The 15,899-nt window shown below is 38.6% G+C and overlaps 1 protein-coding gene across 1 annotated transcript in view; it reads left to right on the forward strand.

Moving 5' to 3' along the window:
- UNC13B (unc-13 homolog B) overlaps positions 1-15,899 on the forward strand; it is a 215,393-nt gene that overhangs the window by 129,058 nt on the left and 70,436 nt on the right. The window contains exon 11 of the mRNA XM_068973725.1: positions 290-380. Coding sequence (XP_068829826.1) covers positions 290-380 — 91 coding nt within the window. The remainder of the gene's footprint in view (positions 1-289; positions 381-15,899) is intronic.

Raw genomic sequence — 15,899 nt, forward strand, 5'->3', positions numbered from 1 at the left:
TTTAGTATCCTGACCCCTAACTGTTCCAGTGAGCTGCCTCGTCAGGTGAGTGGAAAAGGAGAAAGAAAGAAAGGGAACAGATGAAAAGCTAAAAGCAATTGTCATTTTAGAGAAGAATTTTTTTCATGTTGGATGTTCAGGATATGCTGTTTTAGTGGCTTGAATCACTAGACAAGTATAGGCATGAATGCAAACCTTTTAATTTTAGGTATTTGGCAGTTTTGACTTGAGCACTGTCATCCTGTGGCCTGGGCTTATTCTTAAGGAACATTCTTTTCTCTGTTACAAGTTTTCCTGAGGAGACTGCATCTTCGCCATTTACCCAAGCCAGAGCGCACTGGATCCGAGCAGTTACCAAGGTTCGACTCCAGCTACAGGAGGTAGGAAGTCTGTTGTTCCAGTTCTAGCTGGGACGGTTTTTCCTTTGAAACTGGGAGACATATGGTGCTGAAGAAGCAGCCAGTGATTAGTCATATTATAGTGTGCTTCTGGGAATGCATGACAAGTAAGCTAGAGCCTTAAGAGATGGGGAGGTAGCTGTTGACTTTCTTCTACCCTAAATAATGGAACTTAAATAGACCTGGTGGGTCTATTTAATTTGGTACTACTATCATCAGTGAGGCTATTTCGAGTTTAGGATAGGAGACTATTTCAGGGCCTCTTAGGGTTAGTTGTTGTTTCCTTTGGCCAGCCAGTTAAAGTGCCACTGGCTGACTTTTACAGGGTTGGAAATTTTACTCCAAAGTTTCTGTGGGGTCCCCTCATTTAAGGTCCAAAACATCAACACATTAAACTAATGTAAAAAAGTAAAAATAGAAATATTTTTCATTTTCAATGTTACAAGTTTGAAGTATCTTTATCTGTGTTTCAGTAGTCAGTCTTCAGGCAGAAAGGTGGTTTTTAAATGATGACAGGTGGCTGTCAGTAGTATAATACCTGCAGCTGTTAAAAATGAAAGCATGCTTACCTGTGTAAACACACTGTAAAAGTAATTTATTTTGAAATAACCTAAAACTTAAGAGAAAAGTTGACAAAACAGTAGTGTAAAGAACTCCCATATCCTGCTCACCAAAGTGCCCCAGTTGTTGACATTTTGTATTATTTTTGCTTTATCACGCTGCATCCATAATGATTAATCTTTTGCTGAACCATTTGAGAGAAAGGGAGAGGCATGATGTTTTCCTTTTTGTATTTTCCAAAAAGGCAAGGCTACTCTCCACTGTAACCAAGAAATCCACAGTGACAACGCTGTCATCAAAACCCCATGCAAATTTTGCTAACTATCCCAACAATGTCTCTTCTCTGGTCCAGGATACAACTCAGGCTCACATGTTGCATTTAATAATCTTGTCTCTTAATCTCTTTTACTCTGAAACAGTTCCTCTTGTTTTTGACAGATACTATAGGCCTTCACTTTGTATTCTTCACTTTGGGTCCGTCTAGTGTTTCCTCATGTCCAGACTCAAGCCATACTTCCTTGGCAGGGATTACACAAAAATGGTATATTGGACTCTTTTTAGTGAATTGCATCAGAAAGTACATGTTGTCAGCCTGTCCTACCCCTTGTAATGTTAACCTTAATCACCTAGTTAAGGTTGTATCAATTAGATTTCTCCACTGTTAGGCACCATTTTTTCTTGGCAATTCATAAGTGTTTTGTGGTTCAGTACTCTGAGATGATGCCAGTATCTCGTTCTCATCAAATCTCCATGTAAGGCTAAGGATCCGTGTATGACTTCTGTCTGAATCTACCACCACAAACGCTGGTTGCCAAATGGTAACTTTCTATTTCCATTATCCTTTCTACATTCGTTAGTTGGCATACTACTATAAAGAGAATTCTCTTTTTTTCATCAGTTTTTTATTACTAATTTTTTAAAAGTAAGGGTCTTATAATTATAATAAAGGAAAATAAAATAAATAACCTCCATGTAGAAGAAGAGTTCTGAATGAGAAAAACAAGAATGTATTGGAGCGGTTTGTTAAGGCCTTTTAAGAGGCAGTTCAGAGTCTCTCAAGGATAGCTAAAAGCAGTTGCCAGAGCTTGGAATCATCTAGAGAAAAGCATGCTTTATTTAAGAGTAACCAAGAATGATTGCAACTTAATGAATACTGGAACAGTAGTAAATATATTCTTAATACAGGTCATGTAACTGAAAGCTGATTAGGTGTGGCCAAGAGGAGGAAGGGGAGCCAGAGTTTAAAGAAGGATTTGATAACAGCTGAAGATAGAGGCAGAAGTACACCATTTATACTTAAGATGAGATTTGCTGGCAGATTGATTGAGGTTTTGAGACAGTAAGAAGTTAAGTATGGCACCAAGGACTTTTTTTTCTGAGTAATTGAAAGTTCTACCCATCTGCCCTAAGATAATTTTTTGTTAGTTTCTTTTTCTTATAGAATTTCCCTATGCAGGTATAAGTAAATATGAATTATATTCTAACCCCCCCTTTTTTCTTTACCCCCCCAAAAAAAAGGTATGTTATACACATAGGGAATATCTTGTTTTTTCACTTGGATATTCTTCCATATTAGTTCTAAGAGAACATCTTTCTTTTTAAGTGGTTGCATAATATTTCATTGTAGAATGAACTACAGTATTTAATTAGTCTTCTGTTGATGTTCATTTGGTTGTTTTGGGCCATTTGCTGTAACAAACCATACTGCAAATGATTACCTTTTACATACATCATTTTGTTTGTGTTCAAATATATCTGAGAGGATATATTTATAATTTCAATAAATATTGGTCTCCATTTATCAGTGTCTTAAAACAACAAAGGTTTATTTTACACATGCTTCTTATCATCCTGTATGTTGAGGAGTTCAACTTTGTTATCTTCTGTGCAATCCAGGGTAAGTGATCAGCCAGCTTCTAGAACATTGCCGATATTGATGGTGGAGGGAAAGAAAAGATAACAAATGAAAGAGAACATAGCAGATTACTCTTTGGCCCAGAAGATACAGTATGTCACTTTTGCTCACATTTCTATGGCTTAACCAAATTATATATATAATCATATATAACTTCAAGCAAATGGTATACCTGGAAATAGATAGATTGGGATATTTGTGAAAAACTTTAATAACTAGCTCAAAGTGTATCTGCCTTCCACCAACTTAAACTCTTACCAGTAATGCCATGACATATTGGGAATAAAGAAACCAGATCCTTTGCAGAAAGAATTTGAAAAGCAATGATATAGACTATATTCCTTTCCAGTGCTACTTCTTTCCGTACTCTGTTTAGTCAACATTTCCAATATATAAAATCTTTTGTTCAAAGTACTTACTGTTTCCAGGCATGGAATAAATACTCTTTCTCCTTCTCCGTGTCTCTAACTGTTCATCCACATCTTTTATATCCAGTCAGATGTCAGCTTTTGGATAAAACTTCCAGACTCTGTGCATAGAGTAGACCCCCACCTGTATCTTTGGTTTTGGCTTTTGCAGTTTTGTTTACCTATAGTTAGCCACAGTCCAGAAATAATAAATGGAAAGTTCCAGAAATAATTCTTAAGTTTTAAGTTGAATGCTTTTCTGAGTAGTGTGATGAAATCTTGTGCTGTCCCACTCCTTCTCATTCTGCATGTGAATCATCCCTTTGTTCAGCATATCCCACCCATTAAACACTTAGTAACCATCTCAACTCTGATTGACTGTCATGAGATGGCAGTCCTTGTGATCAGATAACCATTATTTTACTTAATAATGGCTCCAGAGTGCAAGAGTAGTGATAAGAGCGATTCATTACTTCTTTCACCTTTCCTCTTTTATTTTTTTTTAAATTTTTTATTAGAGTACAGTTGATTTGCAATGTTGTATTAGTTTCTGCAGTATAGCACAGTGAATCAGCCATACATATACAATATATCCATTCTCTACACTTCATTCCCATATAAGTCATTCAGTTCAGTTCAGTCGCTCAGTCATGTCTAACTCTTTGCAACCCCATGAATCGCAGCACGCCAGGCCTCCCTGTCCCAACACCAACTCCCGGAGTTCACTCAGACTCACTTCCATTGAGTCCGTGATGCCATCCCGCCATCTCATCCTCGGTCGTCCCCTTCTCCTCCTGCCCCCAATCCCTTCCAGCATCAGAGTCTTTTCCAATGAGTCAACTCTTCGCATGAGGTGGCCAAAGTACTGGAGTTTCAGCTTTAGCATCATTCCTTCCAAAGAAATCCAGGGCTGATCTCCTTCAGAATGGACTGGTTGGATCTCCTTGCAGTCCAAGGGACTCTCAAGAGTCTTCTCCAACACCACAGTTCAAAAGCATCAATTCCTCGGCACTCAGCTTTCTTCACAGTCCAACTCTCACATCCATACATGACCACAGGAAAAACCATGGCCTTGACTAGATGGACCTTTGTTGGCAAAGTAATGTCTCTGCTTTTGAATATACTATCTAGATTGGTCATTACTTTTCTTCCAAGGAGTAAGTGTCTTCTAATTTCATGGCTGTAGTCACCATCAGCAGTAATTTTGGAGCCCAAAAAAATAAAGTCTGACACTGTTTCCACTGTTTCCCCATCTATTTCCCATGAAGTGATGGGACCAGATGCCATGATCTTCATTTTCTGAATGTTGAGCTTTAAGCCAACTTTTTCACTCTCCTCTTTCACTTTCATCAAGAGGCTATTTAGTTCCTCTTCACTTTCTGCCATAAGGATGGTGTCATCTGCATATCTGAGGTTATTGATATTTCTCCCAGCAATCTTGATTCCAGCTTGTGCTTCATCTAGTCCAGCATTTCTCATGATGTACTCTGCATATAAGTTAAATAAGCAGGGTGGTAATATACAACCTTGACGTACTCCTTTTCCTATTTGGAACCAGTCTGTTGTTCCATGTCCAGTTCTAACTGTTGCTTCCTGACCTGCATACAGATTTCTCAAGAGGCAAGTCAGGTGGTCTGGTATTCCCATCTCTTTCAGAATTTTCCACAGTTTATTGTGATCCAGTCAAAGGCTTTGGCATAGTCAATAAAGCAGAAATAGATGTTTTTCTGGAACTCTCTTGCTTTTTCCATGATCCAGCGGATAATGGCAATTTGATCTCTGGTTCCTCTGCCTTTTCGAAAACCAGCTTGAACATCAGGAAGTTCACGGTTCTCGTATTGCTGAAGCCTGGCTTAGAGAATTTTGAGCATTACTTTACTAGCATGTGAGATGAGTGCAGTTATGTGGTAGTTTGAGCATTCTTTGGGATTGCCTTTCTTTGGGATTGGAATGAAAACTGACCTTTTCCAGTCCTGTGGCCCCTGCTGAGTTTTCCAAATTTGCTGACATATTGAGTGCAGCACTTTCACAGCATCATCTTTCAGGATTTGAAATAGCTCAACTGGAATTCCATCACCTCCACTAGCTTTGTTCATAGTGATGCTTTCTAAGGCCCACTTGACTTCACATTCCAGGATGTTTGGCTCTAGGTGAGTGATCACACCATCGTGATTATCTGGGTCTGAAGATCTTTTTTGTACAGTTCTTCTATGTATTCTTGCCACCTCTTCTTAATATCTTCTGCTTCTGTTAGGTCCATACCATTTCTGTCCTTTATCGAGCCCATCTTTGCATGAAATGTTCCCTTGGTATTTCTAATTTTCTTGAAGAGATCTCTAGTCTTTTCCATTCTGTTGTTTTCCTCTATTTCTTTGCATTGATCGCTGAGGAAGGCTTTCTTATCTCTCCTTGCTGTTCTTTGGAACTCTGCATTCAGATGCTTATATCTTTCCTTTTCTCCTTTGCTTTTCACTTCTCTTCTTTTCTCAGCTATTTGTAAGGCTTCCCCAGACAGCCATTTTGCTTTTTTGCATTTCTTTTCCATGGAGATGGTCTTGATCCCTGTCTCCTGTACAGTGTCACGAACCTCAGTCCATAGTTCATCAGGTACTCTATCTGTCAGATCTAGTCCCTTAAATCTATTTCTCACTTCCACTGTATAATCATTACAGAGCACCAAATAGAGTTCTCTGTGCTATACAGTAGGTTCTTATTAGTTATTCTTATATAAAAGTAGTGTGTGTGTATATGTCTGGCAGTTCATATATACCACTGAAAAGCAGTAAAGTGCTTCCTTTAAGAGAAATGGGTGAAAGTTCTTGATTTTTAAAAGGCAAGAGGGATAGTTAGAGAGTTTGGGATGGGCATATACACACTTCTATATTTAAAATGGATAATCAACAAGGACCTACTGTATAGCACATGGAACTCTGCTCAATGTTACATGACAGCCTGGATGGAAGGGGAGTTTGGAGGAGAATGGATACTTGTATATGTATGGCTGAGTCCCTTCACTGTTTTATCACCTGAAACTATCACAGCAGTGTTAATTGGCTATACTCCAATACAAAATAAAAAGTTTTTTAAAAAGTAAATTTAAAATAAGGAAATAAAAAATGATACACTGAGGTGGCTAAAATCTATAGTTAGGATGAATCTTCTAACCGTGAAATTGGTAAGAAGGAAAAAGAAATTCATGCTAGTTTTGCTGTCACACCTCAAACTGCAAAAGTTGTGGTCATAGTGTGTGATAAATGCTTAGTAAAATTAGAAAAAGCATTAGGTTTTTACAGTTTTAGAGAGAGCAAGAGAGACCACATTCACATAAATTTTATTACAGTATGAAGTTGACCTTTGAACAATACAGATTTGAACTGCATGGGTCCATTTATATGTGGGTTTTTAAAAATAAACACTGCAGATCTATGCAATCTCTGGTTGAATCTGCAGATGCACAACCTTGAATACCAAAGGCCAATTGTGGGACTTGAGCATCCTTGGATTTTGATATTCATGGCAGGTCCTGGAACCAATTTTCTGTGGATACTGAGAGATAACTGTATTGTTATAATTGTTCTATCATTAATTATTACTGTTAATTTATATATACATACAGGCATCCATTGGGGTCTTGGAACATAGCCCCGGAATAAGGAGAGACTACCGTACTTTGGCTAAATTTGCGTTTAATGGAGTTACTTGTTTACTGTTACATCTATCCTGTGTACTTGTAAGATCTTTGAATGCCAGGGCTATGCTTTTTATTGCTGCTGTTCTAGAGCTCAATATAGAACCTGGCAGTGTTTAGCCAGTCTTTTATGGATGCTTAAGTCGTCAGAAAAGCCCATTAGCATTTCCACAGAAATCTCCCTGTACTTCTTTATCTTCTCGTAATTCTTTAAAAAGAAAGTTTCCCAAGGCCTAGCACCTAAAGGCAATAACTGCAAAATACTAACTATTGAAGTTAGCTATGTTATATGATTTATATATACATTAATATAAAGTTAACAGAGTTTATATTTCTCTGTGTGAATTTAGAATTTTTCTCCCTTAGTCATTGTCTTGTAAGCTTTATTCTGAGTTATTAAATATTTTTCAAAAACATGTTTTAATGATTATTGGTGGATTACAGTATTCCATCATGTAGATGTTCCTTAACAATTCCTCTTATTTCTTTACTGTTGTAAATAATGCTGTGATGAATATCATTATACATAAGTTTCTTTTCATTTCTAATTATTTAACTTAGCTTTCTCAAAGTAGTCAGATAAATTGCTGAGTTTAAAAGTGCACACCTTTTAAAGGTTTGTGATAAACTTCTACCCATGTTTTCAGAAAAGTTTTTCCAATTTATACTTTCAGTAATTGAATGTCTTGCACCAAGATTGAGTATTACTGTTTTAGAAATTTTTAGTCAATTTGGCAGAAGAAGAATGGTATCTCATTGTTTTAATTTGCATTTTTTGATTACTTGTGATTTGAGTATTTGCCATAGGTTTGTAGATCTTTTACACTTCTTTAGCTGATAGTGCGTTCAATAGACTTTAAGAAAGTGCCATATGGACCTAGCTACCCTTATGCCATTCCTATAAGCAACTTAAAGGAAGAGGTCATATAGGTCATGTCTGTATCTGGGCTGACTGAGTACCTGGCCATATGTACTTAATGAGTGTTTGACATTGCTAATGCTGTTGAGGCAGTAATGTTGGTAGTGTGGGTGGAATGGATGTGATTCTGTACCTTATTTGGCTTAGCTGCAGAAAAATCTGGGGGAGGAGGTGAGACTTTTTAGCTCTAGAAACAGAGACTGTGGTGGCAGCAGGTGGGTGGGTGTTCCAGGTGGAAGGGACAGTGAAGGAGATGGCATGGAGGTAGGCCATGAGGAAGACTTGACAGAAGTTGTTAGGTTGCTAAAGAAAGCTGATGGAGGAGAGTCAGTGGCAGAGATGGAACTGAGCAAATAGATTAGAGGGCTCGTGTTTAAATGGAGCCATCCCAAGAGGTCCAAGATTGCAGCTGGTTAGCTTGAGGGATGAATCGACATTTTCTCAAGAAAGATCATGAAGACAGAACAAACTGACTCTCTCCTGCAAAGTTCTCTTCTGACTGTGACTCTCTCCCCAGCAAAGAGACATGCACCTTGTGCTGCTGCTGAAGGCCTAAAAAATTAATTCCTCTTCAGAAAATAGTGAGGTTCAAGGGAGGGCCTTTGAGGACCCCATGTCTTAGGCTTAGTTGCACAAGGAAAGCACTTTTTCTGTAATTTTAAACTCTGGGAATTTTGCTCATGTCTGCCTATCTTAACTTTTCTTACCTCAGCTTTTTGCCCTCATGGAGACCACAGTTATCCTTCCTTTTTCTCAAAATCTCTCAGCCTTCTCCCTAACAATTGCTATTATAACACTAAAAAAAAAAAAACAAAAAACTAAAAAGTGACTTGAATCAGTAATAAATAGAAAAATGTAAAGTTACATGAAAAAGATATGTATAATGTAAAGTTTTCCTCCTGCTTCAGACTTCCAGGCCATCTCCCCCATCTCTTTGTTACCTGTGTCTTATGAATCAGTCGGGAGGTAAACTGCGTTTATAAGCATGTGTCTGTGTGTATTGCATACATTGTCCTTCACTTTTTATTCATTTATTGTTGCATCTTGAAGATTTTTCCCTATCCTAAAGAGCTACTGCATTTTAAAAATAGCTGCATAAGGATACAGCATGCTTGGGTTTGGTGCATGGGGATGACCCACTGAGATGTTATGGGGAGGGAGGTGGGAGGGGGGTTCATGTTTGGGAACACATGTAAGAATTAAAGATTTTAAAATTTAAAAAAAAAATTAAAAAAAAATAAAACATATGTATAAAACACGTGTTTAATTCTAAAAATAAAAATAAAAATAGCTGCATAGTATTTTTTTCTGTGGATGTATTACAGTTTGTGTACTCTCTTCTCTGTTGATGGATCTCAATTAGATGGTTGTTTCTGACATTTTGCTGCTTCCACAATGTTGCAATACAAATCCTGTAGTAAACCCCAGTACTTTTGGATCTCTCTTAAGCACAGCTTTTAGCACCCCACTTCAGACTTATGGTAAGCCCTACCTAAGAACAGGCCCTACTGCCGCTTCACAGATTAGAGAGACCTCTCTTAGACAAGAGCCCTCCAGGCCCTGTCTGTCCTTTGGAAAACTGTGGAGTCCTTACCTGATATCTGAGACCAGTACAGATACATTCTTTACTGCCTTAAACCTGACAGTTCATTAAAGCCCTTTTGTGTAGAGACTATGCCGTTTTGAAAATGCCCCATGTATTACCAGATCAGGAATGAGGTTTGGTTTTCTCTGGCTTTCTCTGCCACTTCAAGGCCATTACTAGATCCTTGCATAAACTGTTCTCACACCTGCCTTCCTTGTTGAAATTAGACCTCAACTTTTGCATAGCTCCCCATTCAGTCATTGAAAACGTTAGAATATACATCACAGTCTTCCTTCTAATTTCAATTACTTTCCATAGTCCTTGCATCATCATTATCATAGTAATCATTATTGAAGACTATTATTTTAAGTGCTTTCCATGCATTATCTAAGTGAATCCCTACAATAATTCTATGAATTAGGCTTATGTTATTAGGTCTATTTGTAGATTAAGAAACTGAGGTTTAGAAAGAAACTTGTCCAGGATCACCTGTGTGATAAGAGTTAGAACCAGATTTGAATCCAGACCTATTTAACTCCAGAGCCTTCTTAATACTAGTATCTACCACTGTCATCTTAGAACCCTGTTTTCCAAAGTGTGTTTCATAGGACTCCATTTTCTAGAAATGTTAGTAGATTCTTTATCATTTGATAAAGAGTTTTATGGTCAAAGACATTTGGAAAACACTGAGTTCCAATAGAGTGCAACATAAACAGATGGCTTTATCACAGGACTTCTCAGAAACTTGAATATATTTAGGTTTGTTGTGATTCTTCAAGAGGGGGAAAAATACAGAGCATTAAACTTTTTAAACTATGAAACTCTGATTTGAAAAAGCATCCTGTAGGAGTTATTTTCCAAGGCATACACTTGAGGAAAGGTTTTCCCAGATTGTTTCATTGTCAGTTCATTAAATCTGTGTTTGTGAAGGTCCGTAGCTACCTTATCCTGTGGTTTTCAAGTCTTTATCTTATTGGACTCACTGCAGTATTTGATGTGCCTGCACGCTCCTTCTTGTTTTTACATCTAAGAAACCATCTCTAGTGTTCTCTGGTGTCTCTTCAGTCTCCCTTTTCTGAATTTTCTCTCTGCTCACTTCTTAAACGTCTGTGAGGGAATTGGCAATATCACCCGAGCCTCTGAAGCAGTAAGATGTTGTCTGCTTTTACAGGGTGTGGAAGAAACTTGCCCAGTTTGTTAGTAATAAAAGCATGCCCTTGAGCTGCTAGGTCTTGCTACAGCCTGATAGTCTCAGCACCTCCTGTTCTGTTATTTTAATATACAATCTAGCTCAGTCTTTGGAATTTAACTGTTTTGGTAAAAACTAGGCAGAGGGAAGTTCCAGAGATGAAGCTGAATGGGTAATAGTAATGACATCCTTAAGAAATTAAGCTGTTACGTATTCCTTTATACACAGAGAAAAGCCCTCTACCTCTTCTCCCATCTGCACTGAACTGAGCAGAAATATCCAGAAAGGACTCAAATGGTCCTTCTGCTCATGTACTCCATGTCAGGTAGGCAGCAGGCCAGAGAAGGGATAAAGCTAAGATTGGCTTAATTCTTTTTCTCTAAAGCCAACAACTAGAATGTTCCTTCTACTCTAGTCCAAAGACTCTTGACACAAGAAAGGAAAACACCAGGGTGCCTGGATTTTGGTTCTAGAATGTAGCCTTTATTCCCCTGCCTTTTAAATTCCTGATGAATTTTCATTTTAAATTCTTGAAAGCTCTGATTTTACCTTTTCTACCTGTTATGGGCTGAATTGCCTTCCACTCCTGGTTCCTATGTTGAAGTTGTAATACCCAGTGACTTAGAATGTGATTGTATTTTGTGATAGGGCCTTTGAAGAGATAATTACAATAAACTGAGGTACTTTGGATGGGCCCTGCTGAAATCTGGCTGTATCCTTGTAAGGAGAGATTAGGACACACACATATACAGAAGGAAGGTCTTGTGAAGACAGAGAGGAGATGGCTGTCTACATAAGCCAAGGAGAGAGGCCTCAGAAAGAACCAGCCTTGCTGACACCTTGATCCTGGACCCCTAGCCTCCAGAACTGTAAGAATAAACTTCTGTTCCTTAAGCCACCCAGTCTGTAGTAGTATGTTATAGCAGCCCTAGCAGACAAAAACTTGGGCAGAAGGGGGAAGAAGATGGGTTAGAAGCATCAGTGTTTCTCAGCTGAGAATCTTTTATTTCCCAAGGTCTAGTTGGTGGGAAATATGCTCTCTAGGCTGCTGGATGCAGACCCATGCATGATATCCAGTGCCTTTTGTATTTGTTTACTCTTATCCCTATTACTAATAAAATTTAGGACTCAACTAGAAATACAAAGAACTAGGTCCTTGCAGTAGCTTAGTCTTGAAATCTGAGAGAACAAAGTACTTCCTATTTCTTAGTCTCCTTAGCTGTAAAATTAGGAATAATAACTGTCCCCTCTTAGAGTTTTGGTGAGATCATAGAAAAATGCATTTTTGAGGGCAGAGCTTTATACACAATTGCCTAAGTCATCAGTGGGGTTCTGATAACTGAAGTGTTGTCAGGGCTTTCTCATGACCTCCCTAGCCTAGGCCTTAGCGACCCGCCAAAGATGTTGGGGAGCACAGCTGGAGGCTTTGCTGCCAAATGGGAACCCGGTGAAGCTGCTTCCGATGGTTGAAGTGGCATGGAGCCAGTCCCGAGGATTTCAGGCTCTTACAGGGCTCTAGACTACAGATGGCGTGGTGTTCCTGGGATAACTTGCTATGCAGATCTCTCAGATGAGGCTGTCTATATATGGTGCTTCTCTGGGACCTGCAAGGAAAAACATCTGTGGAGTGCTTTACCCTGAGGAGCTGGGAGAACAGGCCAAAGGCTACCCTGGGCACTGTGGAAACACTTTCCAAGAGCTGTTTTTGTGTACTTGTCAGGCGAAATGCTTAACATTTCTCTGAAATATTCTGGACCCATTTATGTCCTGGATCTGGGTGATTATCAGTGATTGTTCTTCTGCAAACCTTAGATCTCATTCTAAACTGCGAGCGAACCTTGAGAATTATAAGACGTCACATCTGGGACTGGGGTTTGGGACGCCTTGTTTCAAAGGATGGAGTTTGGCTCTGGTTTCTGAGGAGTATGTTGGAACATTTCTGAGGAATGCTGTCATATCATTAGCCCAGCTAGAGTCAGAGGAGGGTGTCAGGTTCTGGTAGCAGGCCTTCACTCTTGCTGGTGGTATTTTCTGGACATAGTGTCAGCAAAGAGAAGTACTTTGTAAATGTGTATGGAATAAGTAACAAAGCAGCCCTTCTTGCTTTCTCCTGCTTTCTCTGACTCTTGCTACTTATGTGACTATCCAGCGACTGGGAGCATTTGATCCTGTCTGGGAAGGAATTCTTGCTCTGTAAGACAATTCATCTGCAAAAGTTATTTAAAAGGAAGCAGCTAATATAGTTATTCCATTAAAAAAAAATCAAGTCAGCTAATAAGTAGGTACACTGGGTACTGTTGGGGCTATTTGTAAGATATTTTCTTTTTAAAAGAATTTAAAAAAAATGTTTGTCTGCTCTGGGTTTTCTGTTGCAGCACACAGGCTCAGTAGTTGGGGCATGTGGGCTTATTGACCCACAGCATGTGGATTCTCAAGCACTATACCACCAGAGAAGTTCCCAGCATTTTCTTATTATTTAGGAGCTTGTAGGCCAGAGAGTAGATAGAAAGATTAATCATTAAGTTAAATATTAAACACTTTTTTTGGTCAGATACTTCAGTCTCTATTCTCATTTTACTCTGTGGCATTCCTCAGTAACTTTTGAAACTCCTTACTCGTAGCTCCCTGTTTTCATGGGTTCTTCTAGTTCTTTGTTACCTTGCTCGCCTTCTTTCCTGTCTGTGTCTGTCTCTTCTTTCTACACTCTCCTCCTCAGGCATCTTTTTTAATCTCAAATCTGTATCTCCTGAGCCTCTAATCCAGTCATTAATTGATATACACTAATTGAACTGCTCTATGGCCAGTACTGTGCTTGATCCTGGCTTCCATGCTGGGCAGCCAGTAGACTCCCAACAAGCCTTTCAAGCAGATGATTCCCAAATATATACTTCTCACCCTCCCTTTTTCCCTTAGGTTCTATCCTTCATATCTACTACTATTGTCACCACAATATCTCAATGTTTGAGGCTTCCATTTTGGGCCTGTTCCTCTTCCTTTGTTCTCTGTTTGTATTAACATCACCATCATTTTGCTAGTTCACCCACTCAAAATTATGGTGTCATTCTTCCTTCTCTCTTACCTCCCACATTAGATCATTTGCCAGATCTTGCTCTTTTTCTCTCTGTGACATCTTTTATCAGTCCCCTCTCTGTTCCTCTCTGCATTCATGTTCTCTTTACTGCTTAGACTATGGTAATAGTCTTCCAGTTGTTTTCTTGATTTTATTTATTTTTCTTGGAATCTGTTGTGTATTCCACTACCAGACTTATCTTTCTGAAAAAGAGCATTAGTCACGGCTACTGCTTGTGCTCAGGGTTCAACTTAAATGTCACATCCTTTGAAGCCTTCCTGAAAGTTCCCATTTAGAATTAGATACACATTTTTCTTTCTATAGCATTTTATATATAGTCAATTTTGGTATTTATCATACTGTCCTGGAATTGTGTGAGCATTTGACCTCAAGATTATATATTTCTTAAAAGAGTATCTACTATGTGACTCCTTTTGTATTAAATTCAGAAACAGGCAAAAGTAATCTGTGGTGTCAGATTTCAGGATAGTGATTATTTTTGGCGTAAGGGGGTAGGTAGTAACTAGATATAAGTATAGTGGGGCTTCTGAAATTCTGATGATGTTCTGTCCTTGATCTGAATTCTGTTTACACTGGTGTACTTTTGATTTGTGTACTTTTTTGTATGTATGCTGCAATTCAATAAAACGTTTAAATAAAAGCTAGGTGAAAAGAGCATAGCAATACAAAATACAGACCGTGTCTGTTAAAATTTATATGCCTGATGCCTGGCATCCAGCAAGTCTTAACAGATATATGTGACTGTGTGAATGAATGAATGAAAAATTTTTTTCTTAAAAAACATTAGTTTTTCTTTCCATTGGTAGTTAAATTATAATCTCAACTTTTTAGCTTGACATCCATGACCATCATGAATTGGTCCAACCTGCTTTTCTAACCTTTGTTAATCCAGAGGACATATCATACAGCTGGAAGAAATTGAGCCTTGGAATCAGCAAGAGCCTGAATTTGAGGTATGGCTCCACCACTTACTGACTATGTAACCTTAGGCAAGTTGCCCAGTCTCTTATAAACTTAGTTTTCTCATTTCCGAATTGGATAGTGTTTGCCTCCGTGAATAAATATTGATTAAATAAGATAATACATGTAGGGTAGGAACTGCCATGTTGTTAACATTTAGTATATGTTACTTTTCCTTCCTTTCCAACATCACACCTTCCTTTTTGTCCTTTTCATATCTTTGCTTATCCTATATCCTCTGCCTTGAATGTCTTTTCTTCTCTTCAGTTTTGCCTCTTTCACAGAGCCTTCCCTGATTCTCATCCAAACCAACACCTTGAAAGATGGAAATATTTACTCTTACAAATTCTCATACATTTCACCTGTGTCTTTTATGATACATATTACTCCCTCACATTAACCTTTAGACATTGCCAAAGGCTGCCCTCTCATTCTAGGCCCAAAGAATAGACACTCCAGTTGTAATGCTGGAGGCAGGAGCTCTTCAGTTGGAAATAAATTGGGGCATGAAAAGGCAGGTGAAAAAAACTGATTTGGGCCTTTGATTTTTTTTTTTTTCTAGTACTTCCTTCTGCACAGGGAGAAATTCAGATGTCTAGTCAAGAATATGGACCCAGGAGCAAAGGGGTCAAGTTGCAGACTGCTTGACTTGTCGTTGGAATTGTTCTTCTATTCAAGATGTCTTTATGGCACAGCCTGATATAAGTTAGAAGGCCTTGCAAGAGTTTGAGTCAGAAGTCTTAGGAATTGAGTGAATTTTCATGTGGAGTGGGCTTCCCTGTTGGCTCAGACGGTAAAAATCTGCCTACAATGCAGGAGACCTGGGTTCCATCCCTGGGTTGGGAAGATCCCCTGGAGGAGGCAGTGGCTACCCACTCCAGTATTCACCTGTTTAAAATGCCTTGAGGGCCTAGTACATGTAGGTTTAAAAAAAAAAGAAAAGAGTTCAGGGATTCAGAGATCCTATTCCTGGCCACTTATTTTCTTGTTACTTCTGCTTTCTACTGGCATTTTCCTTGTACGTATGGAGATTTAACTCCTTTCCTAGATCGTACTTGAGGTCAGGAATGAATTATCCCTACAATATTTGATTCCTTAGGCACTCAGCAAAGTTTTGTGGGAAGATTGCTTAAAAGTATGAAGTGGTATTGCAAGACCATAGGTAACTAGTTCAAAAGGAATGAAA

This window comes from Capricornis sumatraensis, chromosome 6 (assembly GCF_032405125.1).
Source record: "Capricornis sumatraensis isolate serow.1 chromosome 6, serow.2, whole genome shotgun sequence".
In the NCBI taxonomy this organism is placed as follows: domain Eukaryota; kingdom Metazoa; phylum Chordata; class Mammalia; order Artiodactyla; family Bovidae; genus Capricornis; species Capricornis sumatraensis.